This window comes from Sinocyclocheilus rhinocerous, unplaced genomic scaffold (assembly GCF_001515625.1).
Source record: "Sinocyclocheilus rhinocerous isolate Xijiao unplaced genomic scaffold, SAMN03320098_v1.1 scaffold675, whole genome shotgun sequence".
Lineage (NCBI taxonomy): Eukaryota > Metazoa > Chordata > Actinopteri > Cypriniformes > Cyprinidae > Sinocyclocheilus > Sinocyclocheilus rhinocerous.
In genome coordinates, this window is record NW_015629520.1 from 826,183 (window position 1) to 844,186 (window position 18,004).

Consider the following 18,004-nt stretch of genomic DNA (forward strand, 5'->3'; position numbering starts at 1 on the left):
CTGAACTCAAAATAATGTTTGCAACTTAAAAGGTTTAATTAAATTATTAAATTAGAATTTTTAACTTGCAACCACGCATTTATTTAAGTTGTGGTAACAGGTCCCCTGAATCGTTTTTTAGAGTGATTCTATTCTGTTCTAACCTGCCATGATGGACAAAAGCACTGCATGACAAGCCATTTTGATGATTGCTTGGTTTCTATTTGTTAAAGGGGTCATATGATACTGCTAAAAAGAACATTATTTTGGACGACTAGCTCCGCCCACAGTTAAATATCATTGGTCAAAAAACCTGTTCCATATAACTGTGTTTAATATCAAATATGGTCTGATTGGCTGTGATCTTGTTGTTTTGTGACGTATTATGCTTTTTGGTGAAAACATCTAGTCAGAATATGGTCTGAAATAGAAAAAGAGAGCAAAAAAGTGATCAAAAACAATCTTTTACCTGTACGTAGAGCAGGTTGAGCTGGACAGGATCACGAGAGTCTACATTCTGGTCAGAATAGAAGAACTTCCTTCGTAGAAGTAGTATCTCACTCTCCTCTACGCCCTGCTCCCGAAACGTCCAACTGTGGTCCAGCCAGTTCACTATGAATGAAACCATGTTAGCATTAGCAACCAAATAAATTTTTATTAACACCACAGTTCAAATCCAGTGAGCAAATACTAAGGGGGTCTATGACACCAGTTATTATATCATTTAAATATTTTTCAAGCCTGTATAAGAATCTCTCAGTGTGTGTAAATCTGGCGGGGTGTTTTGTTTGCTAATGTTTTATTTTCACAGTTGCCAGGAGTCTCACAATCATCATCTGTGTGAAGTTTGGCTTTCAGCTTCTCCATCTTCCTCTCATCTCGCAGGAGGGTTCTGTCTTTCTTCAGCGTTCCCATCCCATCCTCACGCTTCTCCTCCACCTGCTCTTGGATCAGTGAGTACTCCTCATAATTAGTGATTCCTGTGGAGCACGAGATAATCAGCACTCTCTATCTGTCAGTCTTACAATCTCTCCAGCACAGGTTTTGTGGGAAACTAAATAAATATCATTCAGCCAAGAGGAATTGGAAATCGTACAGGATTGTAAATCGTTCAGGAAAATGAAAAGAAATGAATAAAAAATATAAGGGAATGAGGAGGCTAATGCTTATCCATCCACATTGTCGCTTAAACTGGCCATTTAAACAGAAAAGGACCATGTAAAGTCATATTTTTCATGTGATGTTTAAGAGTCATATATCCAATACTGGACATAATGAGAACAAAATAAAATATATTTTGTTTATTTGTACACCTATTACTAGTGGTGTACCGATATTACAAATCTGGCCCATACCGATAAATGGCGAATATTAAAATTGTATGCTATTTTGTCTCAATTACAAACACTAACACTAAAATCGATCATTTAAAACACTACAAGTGAATTTAGGCATCACAACATTATAATGTACAGTATGAAAAAAGTATATTCATTTTGATATTTGCTAAAGATTACATAATTAAGTATGCTTTTAAAATGTTTTTAAAGATTTAAGTTTAAATGATCGAAATGTCAAAATAGAGAAAATTAACATACACAAATAAGCATCATCCGCTGGAATGTCACTCTCTCGTGAATGTGTGTAGGACAGTTAACGGAAGCTAGAGATTACGGTTTATAAACTTTAGAATATGGATATTTTTCTTACACAAATGCATCGCATCGCTTCAGAAGGCCTTTATTAACCCCCTGGAGTCATGTGGAGCACTTTTTATTATTAATTGATGCTCTTTATTGGACTTCAAAATCTCAACAGCCATTCACTGCCATTATAAAGCTTGGAAGAGCCAGGACATTTTTTAATATAACTCCGATTTTATTTGTCTGAAAGAAGAAAGTCATATACACCTAAGATGGCTTGAGGATGAGTAAATCATGGGGTAATTTTCATTTTTGGGTGAACTATCCCTTTAAGTTAAGTTAAGGTACTGTTACTGTACACTGCATTTTTTTTAAACATTCATTGTAGCAGCTGGTACTTTACAAGCCCAATATTTCTGCCAAACTTGACAGGATAAAAGAATTACCCACCTATCCTACTGCAGATGGTGACCAACAGCTCCCCTACTGTTTTGGAGTCATCCACCATTATGGTTTTGATTGTTCCATCCAGCATTTTGATCTTCTGAGGTCTCTGTTTTTTCTTGTACTCCAGGACGTCCTGTACAAGACAAGAACAAATGCTGAAATTATGCTTAGAATCACAATGGAAATAAAAACTTACGAAAGTCTGAAGAGAATACAGATAAGGCTAATAATGTGATTTACCCCATTCCGCAGCATGTAGTAATCAAGGGTGCGCCCTGATTCCAACCAGATTCCTTTCCTGGGGTCATCATCGGACAGGAAGAGCCCGTAATCTGATGCTGCAATAATTTTTACATAATTAAAACAACATCTCGCCCCATGGAAGTAGACACTAAATCAAAGAGATCCGGTTACGTCTACAAATATGGTCATAATAAATATCAGACTCTTCATTAAACCACAAAGCCATTTGTCTTTGATCCTAAAAGAAACAATTGACATTTATAAGATGAGTCCAATTCATTGCGGCCATCGTGGGAAGCAATCATGTGCGGCGCACGGGACAACAGTCATATAACTGTAGCTGGCCGTATAATGAATGTACACAGAGTGGCGGAGCTGCAGACTCATCCCGAAGCGATGACTCCTGTTGAGCTGTTACAAGTCCATTTCGCAAACACCAGTGAGCAGAGAGCATTAATGCTTGACTTTGTGGCGATCTGATGACTTTAGTGGAGATGGAAAGAGAGGGAGAGAGCACTTATCCATCAGACTCACTCTGAAGCAGAACTGGACATCAGCGGAGGTTGCACATAGCGTAACACTTTTGACATGACGGATACAGAAACATCTACTGATGTGAAGAAGCTGGTATAAAGATTTAACCCGAATCTAAACTTCTGTCAAGCTCTGTAGGTTTTTACAAAATTTAGACCAAACATAAAAGTTCCCCCTGCCCCTAGTGTGTTTAAAGGGATAGTTCACCCAAAAATGAAAATTCTGTCATACTCACCCTCATGTCGTTCCAAACCCATAAGACCACGACGTGACGCGTGCCGCAGCTGACACAGAACATCATACGCTGTTTGCGTTCAGTGGATACTCTCTAAAATGGCGCTACAGGGTGACGCAGAGGAGACAAATTGTTGAATAAAGTCGTTTTTTTTTTTTTCTTTTGTGCACAAAAAGTATTCTCGTACCTTTGTAAAATCACGGTTGAACCCCTGATGTCACATGGATTATTTTACCGATCTACTTGCTACGTTTCTGGACCTTGATCATGTAAGGACCCTTGCTGTCTATGGGGGGATCAGAGAGCTCTCAGAATGCATCAAAAATATGTTGTATAATTTGTGTTCCGAAGATGAACGGAGGTCTTACGGGTTTGAAACAACATGAGGGTGAGTAATTAATGACAGAATTTTCATTTTTGGGTGAACTATCCCTTTATGCAATACTTTGATAAAACAATAACCTGCAAAAAAAATGTAGTCTCATGGAAGAGTGTAAAATGGCGGGAAACCTAGAGGACTATTTTGCAACTCTTACCTTGTCCACTTTGGGCCTCTGGAACTCGCTCTCTGATTATCCGGCAGGCGTCGTAAACCGGAGTTGAGGGCTCAAACTGCATCGTCTTTACCACATTGCACTGTCGCACGCAAATCTTCAGCGACAGGGCCACCATCGTGACTGCTGTTCGAATGGGAGCGCCCACTAGCACACCTGTAGAGACCGAAAGAAACAATCTGTCAGTTTCTCTAAAACTACCAGCACCCACAAAACTACATCAAAAACATGCTTTAATCTGGATTAACTGGAACAGAAGTAAATGTGAACACAAGTGATTTGCGGTTCAGTTCAACTCCAGCACTGATTAATGAAATATACGAGCGAGATCAGAGCTTTGTGTAGGCTTACAATATGAACTTCTTACTGCCAAGAGACGTCTGTAATGTAGTTATTAGATTAGTAGAACAGCACTGCCCTTTAAATACTGAGCAGAGGAAAAGAATCTACTGCCAACTGGGTGTTTAGCCTAAGCTCATTCAACCTCTACCAAATATCGCAGCTATGAAATGTAATCTTTGCACAAAAGAGAAACCTTCCAGTTTTAAAAATCAGGAACAGTGGTTATAGAGAGACGGAGATCAGAGCAGAATATTTCTGAATTATGGTAGTGTTTGATTGACCCTACAAGATATCAATAGAGACCAGCATCAAGTCACAAGATCAGACTCATAACCATCAAACTCAGAGCAGAAATCAGATTTGCAACAGAGATCAGAGTAGAGAAGTGACTTGTAACTGAGATCAGATTCATACCAGTGATTTGACTTGTAAGATATCAGCCTCAGAGCATAGATCAGATCTGCAGAGATCAGACTTGTAACTGACTTCCAGAGATTTGTTTGGAACTGAGATCAGACTAGTGACTGAGGTCAGATTTGTATAAGAGATTTGACTCATACATAGACTCGCAATAGATCAAATTAATATTACAGATTTGACTCCCAACAGATCAGACTCAAAGCAGATATCAGATCTGCAACAGTGATCAGATTCAGAGCAGAGATCTGACTTCTGAGATCAGAATTGTATCAGAGATTTGACTTGTACTAGACATCAGACTCACAACTGAGATCAGATTATACCAGAAATTTGACCCATAACAGATCAGACTCACATGCAAGATCAGATTTGCAACAGAAATCAGATCCAGAGCAGAGATCTGACTTGAAACTGACATGGAATTTGTACCACTGATTTCATTCGTAACAGATGCAATTCGGGACTGAGATCAGACTCATAATAGAGATCAGGATTGTATAAGAGTTTTCACTCATATCAGAGATCAGACTCATAACTAGACATTTGACTCGTAACAGATCAGACTTAGATGAGATGATCAGATCTGCAACAGAAATCAGATTCAGAGCAGAGATCTGACTCATAACTGAGATCAGATTTGTACCAGAGATTTGATTTGTAACAGATCAGACACGTAACTGAGATCAGAATCATACAAGAGAATTGACTCGTAACAGAGAGCAGACTTGCAAAAGAGATCAGACTTACGATCAGGGGCGTGTCTAAGTGGTGGCCAGGATTGGCACGGCCCCCCCTGAAATCTGGCTGGCCACCCCAGGTACCCGCCCTATCAGATGTCTTGCGATAGGCTTGTTTTTAGTAAATTTCTAACTGCACCTGGCAGTGGCGGATCCTGTGTAGGCAGCTGCCTAGGGCTGCTTTCTTCTCTTCTTTATACTTAATAAAAATTTTTTTTAAAGCGGTTTCTATAGTGTGATCTTAATGACAAATGTCAAAAGCGCATAATGTTACGCGATCCATGTAATGCGTGAGCAAGAATCTCTCCACTCGCAAGCGGATTTCCTTCACTCATACAAAACTGGATGTGCGCTTTTAACTATACATTTTTTTTATTTTTATGAATTGGCTCTGCTCTCGCTCAGATATTGCGTGTACACGCTCAAATGTTGTCCTCGCGTCACTGAAGACCAGAAGAGCTTTTTTTTCTAATTCAGGTGAATTCAGTAGCCTAGGCTTTTCTTACTAAATGGAAGCCAACTGGTTATAGTTAGCCTTCTCTAGTTATTTATTTAATTATTTAATACTTATTTTAGTTAAGTGCTTAAATTGTAAATATGCATTTATTAAATTATTTTATTTAGTGCATTTGCATTTTGTTGTTTTTGAAGGCTATACAATAAAAATAACCACTGAGGGTGCTTCTGAAACTAGTGAGGGTGCTCTAGTCTTAATGCACATTTTCACATATTTTGTCCCATCTATTGCTATGGTTATCACGATGTCAATCACTAATACTTTGAGAGCGAATCCAGCATAAATATGCGGATGTCATTCCCGAAACTTTGCAAAGTGTGTGTGGTCGAAAAACAAAGTTCTACATTTTAAATGGATTATTGCCTAGAAAGCTCGCAAAGAGCGCTCCTTTTTTAACCACTAAAAAACTGTCACTCTTTGTTCATCGCGATCTCACAAAGTTCTGTTATGACCAATGAATCTCACACTGCGCAATTAATATATTATTAACATCGTCATGTATACACTCTGTATGTTATAATGAAAGTATTCGATTGTGATCAGCACAGAACAAAAACTGGTGTGTGTTGCAGCCTTTAGGTAAACCAGCATACATTCATGAGGATGATGAAAGTGTTTTAACTTGAGTAAAGATCGGATATCTAACAAGGATCTCGTAACCAAGGTCAAACTGCCATCTCATTTGTATCAGATTCTTATATGCATCAAATTTGAAGAAAATGGTTTTGTTTCTCTGAGGCAGCACAGAGGGTCAAGTACACCAGAATACAGGTAGTTCTGTCGTAAAAGACCCTGGCCATTCTGTGGCACTTTTGCTTGACAAAGTACTTTAAAATCAGTATCAAACTAAAATAAAAATCAGAAACTCAGACGAAATAGAGGGGAGACACTCTCAAATCAAAGAAACCATTATAAATAGCCCAGGAATCACAGTCAGACAGTTCAGCTGAAGCGATTGAGAGTTGAGTATGAAGTGAGACGTGTCTGTCTGATAGTATCTCACCACAGCCAGGAATACTTCAACAGAAGACAGAGAGAACTAACCTTTTCTTGATAATGGACTTGTGAACGAGCTACAAATTGCCTTCTCACTCATTCACCAAGTGTGCGTGTGCAAGCACACATACACACAATAATAAGCAGGGAGAATAGCTCTGTATAGTCCTTTCATTCCTAGTATGTCATACAAGGGACATGCAGAGGTATTGTGAACCAGATGAGACGTCCCACAGAGACCACACACACATACACTTGAAACCAAGAGTAATATTTGGCTTAATGAGGTCAAGAAGTCTTTTAAAATATCATATAATTTGACCTTTTTTTTAAATAAAAAAACAGGATTAGTGTCTTATCTCCATCTTCAAGATTAGTGTCTTATTAGTGTTTTAATTTGTGACTCCCCCCAAAAAAGAATGAAAAATAAAAATAAAAATAAAATATAAAAATCATATAAAAAAAACAACAAATTACAACAACAAACACATTACTTTGTACACAACTACGTTTTAAAAATATTTTTAATTTTTTTAATCACAGATACTCTCATACATCACTGACCCTTGAGCTGCATTGTAAGAAGAATTGTCTAATGCACTAGCATGCACATGACGGCAACTCTATGGCTCTTATATAACACTGTCTGAGAGATGGAGGAAGAGAAAGACTGTGAGAAGGCAAGCAAAGCCACGTACCACCTGCCCCCTTAATCTCTCGTCTGCAACCTCCCAGAAGCCCTGCACTGGGCACTCCCATTTCTCCGTCTGGCCCGTTGTGACAGATGCTACAAAATACCTCTCCTTTCCAGTGGCGGCTCGTGGGTTTTAAAATAGAGGAGGCACACTAATTGCATTGGTCTGGGATCCCTGCCGATTATTATTATTATTATTTGTTTAACCTAACCACTTTAAAATGGCTTTTTGGTTGCTTTTAGTCAAAAAATGTAAAGAAAACGACATACATACAGCAAGATAATATAATTTCACTTACCTGGCCTATCACTTGAAGCAAACATCCATCCCTTCTTAAAAGTCTGTGTTAAAAGAGAGCTGCCTGTTGTGCCATTTAACTAAGCCGACTGCTGTAATGTTAGCCTATATCCAGTTTAGGCTGTTTTCCCTAAATTTGTATATACAGTGGGTACGGAAAGTATTCAGACCCCCTTAAATTTTTCACTCTTTGTTATATTGCAGCCATTTGCTAAAATCATTTAAGTTAATTTTTTTTCCTCATTAATGTACACACAGCACCCCATATTGACAGAAAAACACAGAATTGTTGACATCTTTGCAGATTTATTAAAAAAGAAAAACTGAAAAATGCTCAGTATTTAGTAGAAGCACCCATTTGATCTAATACAGCCATGAGTCTTTTTGGGAAAGATGCAACAAGTTTTTCACACATGGATTTGGGGATCCTCTGCCATTCCTCCTTGCAAATCCTCTCCAGTTCTGTCAGGTTGGACGGTAAACGTTGGTGGACAGCCATTTTTAGGTCTCTCCAGAGATGCTCAATTGGGTTTAAGTCAGGGATCTGGCTGGGCCATTCAAGAACAGTAACAGAGTTGTTGTGAAGCCACTCCTTCGTTATTTTAACTGTGTGCTTAGGGTCATTGTCTTGTTGGAAGGTAAACCTTAGTTCCAGTCTGAGGTCCTGAGCACTCTGGAGAAGGTTTTCGCCCAGGATATCCCTGTACTTGGCCGCATTCATCTTTCCCTCGATTGCAACCAGTCGTCCTGTCCCTGCAGCTGAAAAACACCCCCACAGCATGATGCTGCCGTAACACTCCAAAGAGAAAGGAAAACTTGAAATCGCATCATATGACCCCTTTAAGCCGACTGCTGTAGCCTATATCCAGCTTAGGCTGTTTTCCCTAAATTTGTATACTGTTTGAATGACAGCTTGGTAAATCTGTTGGCAATCAAATATTCAATATCGCTACGTTCAAACTAATATCACGTAATGTACGTCTCTGATGATTGGTTGATATCAGAAGGCTAGCCTCCCTTGCGAGGGTTCTATTCGCAACACTCCTCAGCGCTGAAAGTGAACACTCGATTCTGATTGGCTAATTTTTTTTACCAACGGCGGCACGAGAGCTCAGCTCTCCCCCAGCCCCCCCCTCCCCTTCTCTATCATTAGCGGTTGTAATTACATTAGTAGATTCGGCACATTCGCGATAGAAAAGTGGCGCTTTCACGTTATGGTATTACAACTGTGAAATTACAAACAAAAAATACACATTCTGAGACATGAACTGAAATGAATTGTGAATTTTATTAACATTAAATCGTCCTCCTCCCATTTTCACCTCAAAATTATGGGGAAGCTGTGCCTCCCCTGCTTCCCCCGACGAGCCACTGCTCCTTTCTTACCGAACCTCCAGCCAGGCTCAAAGCATTCCACCTCTCACACTGCTCAACCTCTAAAAAGCATGTGACTCTCTACATGCACTAATAATTGACTCCTGGGGGACATTGGGAAAGCAGGAATCGCCACAGTAATATAATAATTAACCAAAGCCCTGTGCACTTTTTTACACAACTGATTGTGATAAAAAAACATGAGCGGTGGATTTAAATATGGAAACGCATACTAATTTAAATCTAAATGGTAATAATGCTCGGCTTGCTATGTGGTTGCTAAGCCATTGCTAGTTGGTTTCTAGGGTGATCTAGGTGGTTACATACAAGCCACTATGATAATCTGGTCCACAGATAAAAGCGCCCATTTTATTGTACACCAGGTGAAAATCGTAAGTTAAATTCTGCGGATGAAGATTCCATGCATACATAGATCTAACAACAGGTTCAAATGTTCAAAACTTTAAAAATGATAAACTGCAAACAGATTTGTTTTACTGTCTACACTGGAGAAGAAAAAGAAACTCAACTCTGCCTCCTTCCTTAAACACCACCACCCGGGATTGATTTAATTATAGAGACTAAAGGTGGAGTTGGGGAGGTGGAGGGATGCCAGAGGAATTGTCAAAGGGGTGGGTGAGGTAAGCAGCCATTTATATACAGTAACTCTAATGTTACGCTAGTTACATTCAAATCTTTCATTTGGAGCTCTAGTCTTGATGCAACTTCTACTAGGAATGCAAGAATGAGACAAATCATATTTGCTGATTATTTCTCTTGATATCAATTTTATGTAATTTCACTGAAATTAATCTGATCTGTCATTGGATTTATGCACCTAATGGAAAAGTGTGTGACTTTTTTGTCCGGCTTTTATAACAAAACAAAACAAATTCAACAAAAGCAAATCAATACACCAAAAAAAAAAAAAAAAAGCAAATAAAACTTAAATAAAAAAAAAAAAAAAAAAAAAAAAAAAAAAAAAAAAGCAAAAGAAACTTAAAAGAAAAAAAAAAAAAAAGTAAAATAACAAGCAAATACACTACAATAGGAAAAGAACATTTCTGACATAACAGGAGCAATTGTAAAAATCACTTTTCACAAATAGATAATTGTGGAAACTGTAATTATATTTCCCATAATTCTTGATTAATTTAATGCATTCATTTGTTAAAAAAAAAATCAATTTTGCAGTCCTAACTTCTGCTTTTCGAGAACAGCGCATCTCCTCTGTGAACCTTACAGAAAGTTCAAGATCAGCTAATTAGCCAGTCCAGCCTCAGCAACAGACATGAAATCTGACATGATGCTTTCTGAGCATCATCTGCTTTTAACATTGGACTTTAAACCAAACAGAGCCAGGGCTTCTCCCATATGAAGTCATGCTGTAGCATTTACCAAAAAAAAAAAAGAAATGTTTCCGGATGTAGACAAAAAGATGCATGAAAACAGGCTTGGGGATGCAGTCATAAAAACTGGCAATCCAATTGGGTTGGGGGAGAAGATGGGGCCATCTGGAAGGGATTGCAGTGCGGTGATTTGCAGTAATAACAAAAGCAAAGAGCAGAGCCCCAGAGGCCACTAGTCCTGAATTCATTACAGAGTGTGTGATCGAGTGTCTGGTTCTTCTTACCTGAACAGGTATTACAGCAGAGGAAGACTTTGATTGAGGTGTATGGGTTCATCATATTTTGCATATTTAATTACGGTTTTGCTGACCGTAAGTAAAGTTTGGCCCACATTGCATCTTATTTTCCACTACTATTACAATGCATAGCTAATCACCTCTATTGATCTGTTTTGGAAAAATGTATATTAACACACACTAAAAGTCAAATCAAGTCTTCATTGTAAAAAAAAATCAAATGTGACTCAAAAGTGACAGTAAAGACATTTAGAATGATACAAAAATGTATATTTCAAATAAATGCTGTTCCTTTGAACTTTCTATTTATAAAGTATCCTAAAAAAATTTATTGCATTTAGACAAAAATATGAAGCAGTACAAATGTTTTCAACATTGATGATAATAAGAAATATTTATTGAGCAGCAAATCGGCATATTAAAATGGTTTCTGAAGGATCATGTGACACTGAAGACTGGAATAATGATGCTGAAAATTCAGCTTTGACATCATGGCAATAATTAAATAAATTTAAATAGAAAATTTAAAATAAATATAATATAATACAATTTATTTTATTTTAAACTGTTTTACAGTTATTTTAAACTGCATGGTAGTGTATATAAAATTATTCTTTTTTTGTAATAAAATTGATATTTTAACTAGGGCTGCACGATAAATCGCATGCGATATTTAACGCGCATCTTGTCAGTAAAGCCGCTTCTTTAATCAGCGGTATAACTAGTCCATAAATTTAAATACATCAATAAATAATCTGCAATAATGACATCATCCATTCCAGTCAATCAAAGTCTCCAAGATGCTACAAAGATGCGCCATTGTTAGTTTACAACAAAATATAGATTTCTTAACATTAAAATGCATAACTTAACACTTTGTACAATTAATAATGTTTTAAAAAAACAAGTTTTGTTCAGAAGTAGAACTTGTAAAAACTACTTTTTTTCCCCAGCATACTGTCAAAAACCTCTACACCTCGACTCCAGGAAATTGCATAAAGCAAAATCAATCAGCTCTTGCCATTTTTGTGTACAAAATGCATCAAACCGTGATTGACTCTTTCATGGCCGGTCCAGGCGTATGACGTCTATGGCTATGGTTCATCTAGAATTGGTTGGTGGTGTCAGCTTGTACAAATTTGTCTTTTGTTAAGTCTAACCAATTCAATATGTGTTGCTATGAGCATTCTGTTTACTGTTTACACACGACTGACAGTTAGTACTACAGACGTTTTCGTTTTTTTAATTCTTATGAACTTCCTTAATGTGTTTAATAGCAATTTCGCCAGATGTCCAAATAAGCCTTCTCTGAACATCTAAAAGCAGTGAGTCACAAACTTCTGAATCTTCTGACGCTAATGAGCACACTGTGTGCGAATGTGTGTCTGTGTGCTCTCCCAAACCATTTTCTCATGCCCCGGTTGGTATGAGAGTAAGGGCCCGTAGAACAACAATCTGGAAGTGTTTGCACTCGGAACCGGAGCAAGAATTCCGAACGGCTTTGGAAGATGGACCCAAGAACCTCCAGCTGTGATTTGTAAACATCACCAGCCAGCTGTTAGCAATGAGAGGCCGGGATGGTTGTGTTAAACAAAGCCTATCTTTGTGAGACTTACTTATATTATAAACATTGGCACCGCAACAAAAGAAGGGCGATAACAAAGGTAATATTGATGGAGGTCGAATAAATGGAGGGACAATCATAGGTCTTGTTCTTCTATATCATTTTTTTCATCAAATGAAAACACTCATCTATTTAGGGTTGGTCTGAGTGAACTTTAGCCTGGAAAGACAAACAGGATATTTTGAGGGAGATGGAGATATGGAAAGACATGAGGGTGATCTACAGCACACACAAACACAAAAGCTCCGTATCACCGTGATCATCCGCTTTACCTAGCTGCTCTGGTATGCACTAGACATAGTGCTGCTTTCAACCAATGAGTTTCCACAGATCACAGGCGAATTTCTGACTGGAAGTTCTGCAGGATTGTGAAACTGCATGATGATGTGAGCTCAGAATGAGGAAATCTTTAAGCACGTAAAATAAACACCCTTTGGTGGTTTGGGAACGTTCACCCAAAGAGATCTTATGCATACATTTTGAATACATTTTGAAGTGTTTGAACTGTTTTTGTCCAATGGAAGTTATTGGGGTCCAATGTTGTTTTGGACCCCATTACTAGGGCTGGGTAAAAAATACTGATATCTCGATATTAATCTATTCTAATTTTTACGGAAAGATATCAACTCTTAAATCCCAAGAATCGATTATTCTAACCTGTTTTCCATTAATGGACCGAACGCTGAAGGGCACTTCCCATCCAATATATCGCAATAAGCATTGTGCGTTGGTACTTTTAATATGAAACAAAGTCTCAGATTTCAAATTCTGTCCATTGTATTGCGCGGTATTCAAACAATAAATGCCGTTTTGGCGCTGTTTAATGTGGAGTGACAGATCGCTGTAGCGCCTTAGATCAACAGATGCGGTAGCGCGAGGCGCACATGAGCTAATCATCTTCTCCACATTAATACCAGTTTCAGCACAAAATAAACATGACTAAACATCCGAAGGTAAGTTAAAAGAAAGAGTACAACTTTACAATCCGTATCCTGCTCTTCAATGTTTAATTTATGTTTGAATAAATCCATAAAGTTTTTATGACAGCCTATGTTTATATTTAAAAAAAACTAATTGAAGTAGAAATATTATTATGTAATAGTAACTTTACTATTTTAAAAACTTCATTAAGTGTAATTTTAACAAATCAGTCAATTTTAATCTTCAATATTATAGTAATGTAGTACCAACTGACTCTCATGTATATTTTACAGCATTAGTTGAGAGATTTTCTTTCTTTGAGAAAATTTGGTATGTACGGTACCTGATATATATCCAAAATAATCGATATTTAATCGAATCGAATCATATTGGTAATCGAATCAAATCGCAAGCTTGTGAATGAGAATCTAATCGAATCATGTCATTTGTGTCAAAACCCAGCCCTACCCATTACGTAAAAAAAAAAAAAATGTGCGTCTCAGAGCAACACTGCAGTATTTCATTCCTAAATGAATCTGTTTTTGAATTAATCATTTGAGTTAGTGATTTAATGATCAATTCATAAAGACAGCCGCTTGCTTCGTTTCTAAATGAATCAGCCGTTTTGAACGAATCATTTGATAAAGTCATGGATAAATAAACATTACACTAAAACCGCCAGTAGGTGGCAGCAAGTTCCTGTCTTACTGAATGATTCATTTAATGAATGAATCATGCCTTAAAAAATAACTTAAAAAACTTAAACTTAAAAAATTTAGGAGCACGTTCAAAATTTTAGGAGCACCTTCTAATCAATAATCCCAAATTTTATCAAAAATTAGCCTTCCCATTACGAGGTGATATTTGACTCTTTAAAGTGATTTACAGTGGAATTTTGTTTTTACCTTTGTAATGGCATTTTTCTAACTTTATTAAAAGTATGTCATCTTTTGTCAAATTCTTTAAAAATTATATTTTATAAGCTTTTTAAAAATTCTTATTAAAACCACAGAATAAGAACAAGTAGCAGTCGAACTGGTGCTCCTAAAAAATGTTTCATAGTTGCACGCAGTAGTTTTCAGTCGCAAATGCGACTGAAATGGTCGCACTGTAGAGCCCTGATTCATCCCTGTAATTTCCTGCTCTCTCTTCATCTGCTTTTTCATCTGCTGCCTTGGTTCATTCACATGTATAGCACATGCTTTTCTTTTCCCATCAAGCCATATCAGGACATGCTTGTGATGTCGTAGTCTTTTCCCCCAATTTTATTGACAGTGATTGGAAAGAAATGACAGGAAAATGACAGGAAGAAAGGTGAAGCAAAATTTGGAAATGGCGCAAACCATACTCAAACTCATGCCAGTGACATGAGCATCATGACTCAATGTATGATATACTGTACTGTAATTTTCTAGAGACCTTGTGGCTGGATTATTTAGACTTGGCAACCACCTAGCAACCACCCATAACAACCACCTAGGAACTGCCTAGAAACACCCTTGTAACCTCCCACATCATCCAAGCAACTGCCTAACAACACAATTACCACCACCCAGAATACCCTCCCACAACTGCTTAGCTAAGATCTTAGCATCCCTCTAAAACACCCTAGCAAACTGCCCAGCAACCAACAAGTACACCTTAGTAATTAACAAACAAAAACACCCTAGCACCAACATAGAACACTTCAGCAAGTCCCTAGCAGCCACTCAGCAACCCCTAGCAACAACCCATAACACCCTAGAAATGGCCTGGCACCCCTACTGCATAGCAGTTTCATAGCAACTCTAGGATACCTTAGCAAACTGCCTAGCAACCACCCAGAACAATCTAGCAACGACCTAGTAACCACTAAGCACACTGTAGCAACTGCCTAGAAACACCCTAGAAACCTCCCAAAACACACTAGTAATCCCCCCTAGCAGTGCCCTAGCAACAACTCAGATCACCCTAGCAATACCCTGACACCCGAAACACTCAAACCCAGCCAGAACAAACTAGCAGTGCTGCATAGCAATGCCCTAGCAACCATAAAACACCATAGCAACCATACAGAACACCCTAGGAACCAAAAAGAGCACTCTAATAAACCCCTAGCAGCTACTTAGCAACTACCTAGTCTCATCCTCAGATGTCACGCCCACGGACCGTTGGCTGAATGTCTGATGCATACGGCACACAAAATTGGTTGAATTATACAGCATTTCCGGGAGATGTGTGTGTCGAGTTCTTTAACGTTCCACCTGGAAACAAAGATGCCGTGATGCCAACCCCCCACATGGAAGAATAAAGCCGTCGTGTTTACAACTGTGACGATGAATGCTTATCAGGATCAACTGAACACTGGATTTTCAAAAGTATGTGGAATATTTAAAGTTTGCGGCATAGAATCTTTAAAATACGAAGAGATTTACACACTGGTCTGTTATTGTGGGGACATTTCCATGCCCCTAAACATGACGAGGCACAAAACGAAACGTGATTGGTTGCTTTACCTGTCAGTCATATGGTCTCTTGGGCGGGCCGTGGCCACTCAAAGTGGCCTTTACCTGTCAGTCATATGGTCTCTTGGGCGGGCCTTGGCCATTCAAAGTGGCCAAGGTTCCCAGACTTTCTGCCGTCAGTCTGAAGGTCTGGCTATGCGAGACTAGCAACTCCCTAGCTAGCAACCATCCAGAACACCCCAGCAACCGCAAATTTGGCAACCAATCAAAACCGTTCTCATATGTCACAGCAGCTGTTTACTGTTCTTATGGCAAGCTATTACTGATGCTAACTGTGTTTAGATCCACAACCACCCACAACCCCACTGCAAATGATGACATCCATATTAACAATCTCAGAGTCATCAAACTGAGAGTAATTGAAAAACCATAAATCGTATGGCTTTAAAAACAGCTTGCCTCTCTGTACGCACATTAATCAACATTCATAAATATAGGAGCCGTAAAGAGCCGTGTCTGATTTATCCTGTACCCCAGAATCATTGCCATTGCTTCATTACGATTCCTGTATTATGGCTCGTTGCAGGAACGGAAAGGAGTCCTATCTATCTTAAGCGTGCATGTCTTGTATGCATTAAGAATGAAATTTAAGTGCATTGTGATTAGAGCAGAAATCTGAGACCGGATGTAACATATGCATATAATACTCTGCCTTGCAGGGACGGTAAAACAAAGAGCTTCATTTGTGGATTGATATTATTATGGCATCCGTGTAGGATTCCTGTTCGGAATCTAGCTATAATGGAAAAATCTATAAAGGTTTGCTTTATTTGTGTGTGTTTTGTCTTGGATCTTCAATGCTACACTGCAGTAAAAGGTTTAAGCATCATGACCAGACATCCTTTTTTCCCCTCACAATGACTAGAAATCCACATTCTTATCAACCTATCATTTCCGTCCAACCTACACCTAAATGAGAAGCAAATGGTAGGTTGAGACTTAAGTTAGGGTTGATAGAGTCCATGTCCAACTTGGCTACCAACTTTACCATCGCTAAAAAGCCAGACTTCTAACCTGGCAACTTTAGTCTTTGAGTTGTAGATGGGGAAGGTTAGTCAGGTTATTTTAAGACATTTTGGCACATATTCCCCCTTCCTACAGCACTGAGACACAATGAGACAAGGAAGGACACAGACAAGTCCTTAAGGACATCCACTGATGTAGCAAATTAATACACGCTCCAGCTAAACCAGGACAGAGCGACAAAGCCTGATGATCCCAAACATGATGCAACTGATTGTTTGATCTTTCAGACAGGCTTTTTGAACAAAAGACGACATTTATTTGGGTTTGAAGTTTGTGATTTGTATGGAAAAGACATACGGCTGAGTAGAGAGTGTGGAAAATCCCTGCTCTAGTTCTGAATGCAAATGACAATGACACGTTGTCCCGGAGACGAAGATAACTGTCAAATCTGCTCAAGACATTGGCTTCTTAGTTAGTTACAACAGAGTGCACTGGGATCCTGAGCGGAACAACTAACACCATTGTGTGATAATTGGGTCAATCGTATTTCAGGAGAGGTCGGTGGTCTTGACTGAGGAGGTGGTTAATATTGTGGATGCAGCACATGAAGTGGACACAAGATGGGATTCTCATTAAGTCGCCTCTCTGCGGTGTTGTGCCGCCTATCAGCAAACTGTTTCAGATCATTTTACCACCTGACTGGAAATACGAGGTCATAGCAGGCTGAGGTGAGCAAAGAACATGGTAGCTTGCCAAACCAATAATTTCTATCATCTTAGCCAAAGCAGTCTACCTGTCCTAACCAGGTTGACCAACCTTGCAGAAACAATAGCAGTATTTTGGATGCTGGTTGGCTGGAATCCACATGGGGCGTCTTAACTAGTTAGCAGCAAGATGCCTTTGGTAATCCAGCTTCACCATGTGCTGGTTGACAAGTTTTGCCAGTTAAAGGGATAGTTCACCCAAAAATGAAAATTACCCCATGATTTCACCCTTAAGCCATCCTAGGTGTATTAGGGTTGTGACAGTGAGGAAATTTTCCCACCAGTTAATCGACGTGTGACAACACCAATAATACCGGTATCACCGTGGGGGCAGGGGCGTTTCCTCTTTTCCTTCATAGCTAAATAGCTAAATAGCTTGCAAAAGCGGCGTGCGCATTTTACTTTCACTTTCAAATAGTGGCAATTTGTTCGTTTGAATTTTCCCTCTTTTCCTAGCTCGTTCGTTTGAATTTCGTTTGAATTTTCCCTCTTTTCCTCGCTTTCCTTCGCTTTTAAATAGCTTAAAAGCACCGTGCGCATTTTACTTTCATGAATTAGCGCCAATTC

General features: G+C 38.6%; 1 protein-coding gene across 1 annotated transcript in view; it reads right to left on the minus strand.

The window, feature by feature from the left end:
- Positions 1-18,004, minus strand: part of LOC107739102 (talin-2) — a 158,796-nt gene that overhangs the window by 83,428 nt on the left and 57,364 nt on the right. The window contains exons 2-6 of the mRNA XM_016551100.1: positions 3,618-3,791; positions 2,310-2,407; positions 2,073-2,202; positions 807-959; positions 449-591 (exon numbers count right to left, since the gene is read on the minus strand). Coding sequence (XP_016406586.1) covers positions 449-591; positions 807-959; positions 2,073-2,202; positions 2,310-2,407; positions 3,618-3,753 — 660 coding nt within the window. The 5' untranslated portion in view covers positions 3,754-3,791. The remainder of the gene's footprint in view (positions 1-448; positions 592-806; positions 960-2,072; positions 2,203-2,309; positions 2,408-3,617; positions 3,792-18,004) is intronic.